This window comes from Panthera leo, chromosome E3, assembly GCF_018350215.1.
Source record: "Panthera leo isolate Ple1 chromosome E3, P.leo_Ple1_pat1.1, whole genome shotgun sequence".
In the NCBI taxonomy this organism is placed as follows: domain Eukaryota; kingdom Metazoa; phylum Chordata; class Mammalia; order Carnivora; family Felidae; genus Panthera; species Panthera leo.
Genome location: NC_056694.1, coordinates 18,027,827 through 18,030,846, shown reverse-complemented (window position 1 = coordinate 18,030,846; position 3,020 = coordinate 18,027,827). Strand labels below are relative to the sequence as shown.

The 3,020-nt window shown below is 53.6% G+C and overlaps 1 protein-coding gene across 1 annotated transcript; it reads right to left on the bottom strand.

Moving 5' to 3' along the window:
- Positions 1–349: 349 nt before the first annotated feature.
- On the bottom strand, positions 350–2,782 carry LOC122209989 (zymogen granule membrane protein 16). The gene is made up of 4 exons (XM_042922339.1): positions 2,750–2,782; positions 1,783–1,844; positions 1,466–1,598; positions 350–798 (listed from the first exon to the last, which is right to left on the bottom strand). Exons 2-4 carry the CDS (start codon positions 1,835–1,837, stop codon positions 483–485), a joined length of 504 nt encoding a protein of 167 aa, XP_042778273.1. The 5' UTR covers positions 1,838–1,844; positions 2,750–2,782; the 3' UTR covers positions 350–482.
- Positions 2,783–3,020: the final 238 nt, after the last annotated feature.

Genomic DNA, 3,020 nt, shown 5'->3' with positions numbered 1-3,020 from the left:
GTTAATGCCAAGAGAGCCAGGTGACAGCCTTTTGGTGGGGAGACACTATCTCAAGGGAGACATGGTCTAGAGAGTTGGACATCTGGGGTTTGGGCAGTAAGCTAGGCCGCACTCTCAGGCTTGGAGCCCCAGTTTGGATAAACTAGTGTCAGGAGCCATCCTTGAAAAAAAAGAGTTGGAGCAAGACAGAATCTTTCCTCTTCTCAATAAACTATGAAGAAAAGCCCAAGACATTACACCTCTCTCTCTCTCTCTCTCCCTCCCACTCTTCACCAGAGAGACATCCAACAGATAGCCAGAAAGGAGATTCACACATCCACAGCCAGAGTCAGGAGGCGGGTCTCAGCTGCACACACCCACATACACTCCAGCGTCAGCTATGTCCTTTTATTATTATTTTTATTGAACCCTGTAGGTGGAGTTGGTGGTAAGGTAGTTCTCACAGCCCCACTGCAGTGCCCGGCCCAGGGCAAGGCTGCGGTTCAGCAACTGCCACAATCGCTGGGATAGACGTCCCAGTGCAGGCCGATGGCATTGATGAGGGCACTAGATCGGCCACTGATGAAGCGTAGCACGGTGTTGGGGTACAAGGGGGCAGCATTGAAACTCGTGCCTGTGTCTTTCCCAAAAGGCAGGTACCGGCCCTTGTCAGTCACGAAGACGAGCTTCCTCAGGTAGTACTTGTACTTGCCAGACACCTGGATCACTGACTCCCCGGGGTGCAGGAAAATCTCCTCCAGGTCTCCCTGGGTGCCACCCACATAGTCGCTCCACACCTTGCCATAGCGCACCTGGAGGCTGGGGGGGGTGGTGAGGGAGGGAAGACTGAGCAGGGTGATTGGAATTGAGGACCTCTTGGCCTACAAGCCGAGAGACCTGCAAACTGGTGGCAGAGATGACAGGTCCCCTGCCAGTCCCAAGGTGTGTGAGGGATGAGGGAGCCCTTGAGGTCCTACTGGGAAATTCAACTCCTTTTGCCGACAGGCTCAGAGAGGAAAAGTAGCTTGGCTGGAGCCCCCCGGCCAGTGGTAGAGCTTCAGTTTGAAATCTAGGTTCCCGCTGTGCCCCCAACCCCTACGTGAAAGAAGCAGACGGGCCTTTCTGGATGGCTTTCATGAGGGAAGAGACTCTGCTGCCCCAGGATCAGAAGGATACATGTTTTGGGGAGAGGCGTCAGCCAAGATGGAGGATGCCCAAGGAGACCTACACCTCAGGTGGGGCCAAGGTAGCCAGCTTCCCAGCGCCTCAGTGGCTGTGCTACAGATTCGCCTGAGGACATGCACACTGGGGGCTATAGGGCTATAGCAGCACCGGCCTCAGACCCCAGCCTCCTGATACCTTTCACATCCCAAGTTATCCCTGGGACTTGTTGACTGAAACAGATGTGACCCAAAGTGACTGAGAACTTTCCAGTGTGGTAAGATCGGAGATGATCCCCAAACCACAGACACACAAAGAATCTTACCCTACGATGTAGTATCTGTTGACCCGGACGCGGATGGCGGTGATGGGGCCCTCCAGCTGGTAGCCAGAATGGGAGAATCGACGGCCTCCACCACCTCCATACTCTCCATTGTAGGAGGAGGACCTAGCCTGAACTGGAGTGGACAGTAGGCATCAGAAGGAGAGATCTCAAGAGCTCTAGTCCCTCCTCACCACTCCTACACCTCCCACAACTCGATGCCCACCACCCCAAGCCAGCCCCTGCGAGCCTTGGCTACCGGCAGTGCAAGAAGCTGTCTTCCCATGATGCTAGTACTGGCCTCCTGGCCTCTCACTTACTGGCATTGGCCGAGGCTGATGCGCAGACAAGGGCAAGAAGAGCAATGGTCAACATTCTGGGGCTGGAGGGGAAAGAAAGCAGAACGTCAATGTTCATTCACTCTGTTTCCTTTGTACTTCATTTACCCAAGCTTCCCTGGATTAGACTTCCAGTTGAGACTTGGCCCTCTTTGTCCCTCAACTCAGACCTAACTGACCCAGTCTTGGGCTCAGAAAGGATTGCCCCTAGTCTCTAGTCCTGCTCCTGGCAGGTACGGTGTCCTTAACCCCTCTGTCGTCCCTGGTCTCGAGGTAGCCGACCCCCTTGTTCCATCCTGAGTCAGAAGATCAGTCCTAAGCCTCTGTCTGGACCAACCCGTGTAAGTCCTGGTCCCTCCTGGCACAAAGCAGGAAAAGAGTTTCAAAGAAGTGGAGGCCATCTCCAAACCATAGAGATGGTTGAGTTTACCAAACCAGGATTCTGAGCAAAACCTAACTGCAACCTGCCTGTGATACACGGGCCCGGCTTGGGGGATCTCCGGGACAGAGTTCAAATTCCTAGCTTCAACCAGGTATCAAATCAGAAGGAAAGGAGCATTTTAGGGGTGCGTCTTTGTGTCACCCAGGCAGTGAGGGTGATTATAGACGAGACTGCCAATACCAGAATCGGAACAGTTGAGAAACTGCACAACAAGTTTGGACCACAGCTCTAGATATCAGATTCCAGATGCCTGGTCTATTTGTCATAATTCATTCTCCACTAACACAAATCTGGCTGTATCGATACCCCGAGCATCCCAGGCATCTCCAGTCCTTCCTCTGAGACCCAAATATCTTTGCACCTCCCTCAGATGCCCCAGTAGCTGCCACACAGGTCTCCCCTGCCGCTCACTCCAGGCAGGCTGCTGTCCAGCGCTGCTTGAATTCCCCCCAACTCAAATCCAGTCATCCCTTTCACTCCTTAGCCCAGGCCTCTGTCACCCCTCACCTGGCAGTTCCAGGTGCAAAGTAACCACCTGGAAACTTCCAGATCTTTTATAGCAGGTCCAAGCCCTCTGCCTGCTCTTTATTGTGTGAACCTTACCACCTAAGCAAACATGATCACCCTCTTAGGGTCAGTTGTCAGGCAGGGTCTGGAATATCTTATCCTGCCTCTCCCCTCAAGAGTTACAGGTGTCAGGGTGGGGTCCACTCTAGGCCAAGGCCCAGGTCTCAGGATGGGCAGAATAAACTTGAGAAAAGGTCACCAACCGAATGGC

Bases quoted from the DNA above. Each gene is read 5' to 3' on its own strand.
- LOC122209989 (XM_042922339.1), bottom strand. From the start codon at position 1,837: ATGTTGACCATTGCTCTTCTTGCCCTTGTCTGCGCATCAGCCTCGGCC. The intron at 1,599-1,782 runs GTAAGTGAGAGG...TGTCCACTCCAG, and splicing joins ATCAGCCTCGGCCAATGCCA to TTCAGGCTAGGTCCTCCTCC. The intron at 799-1,465 runs GTAAGATTCTTT...CACCCCCCCCAG, and splicing joins AACAGATACTACATCGTAGG to CCTCCAGGTGCGCTATGGCA.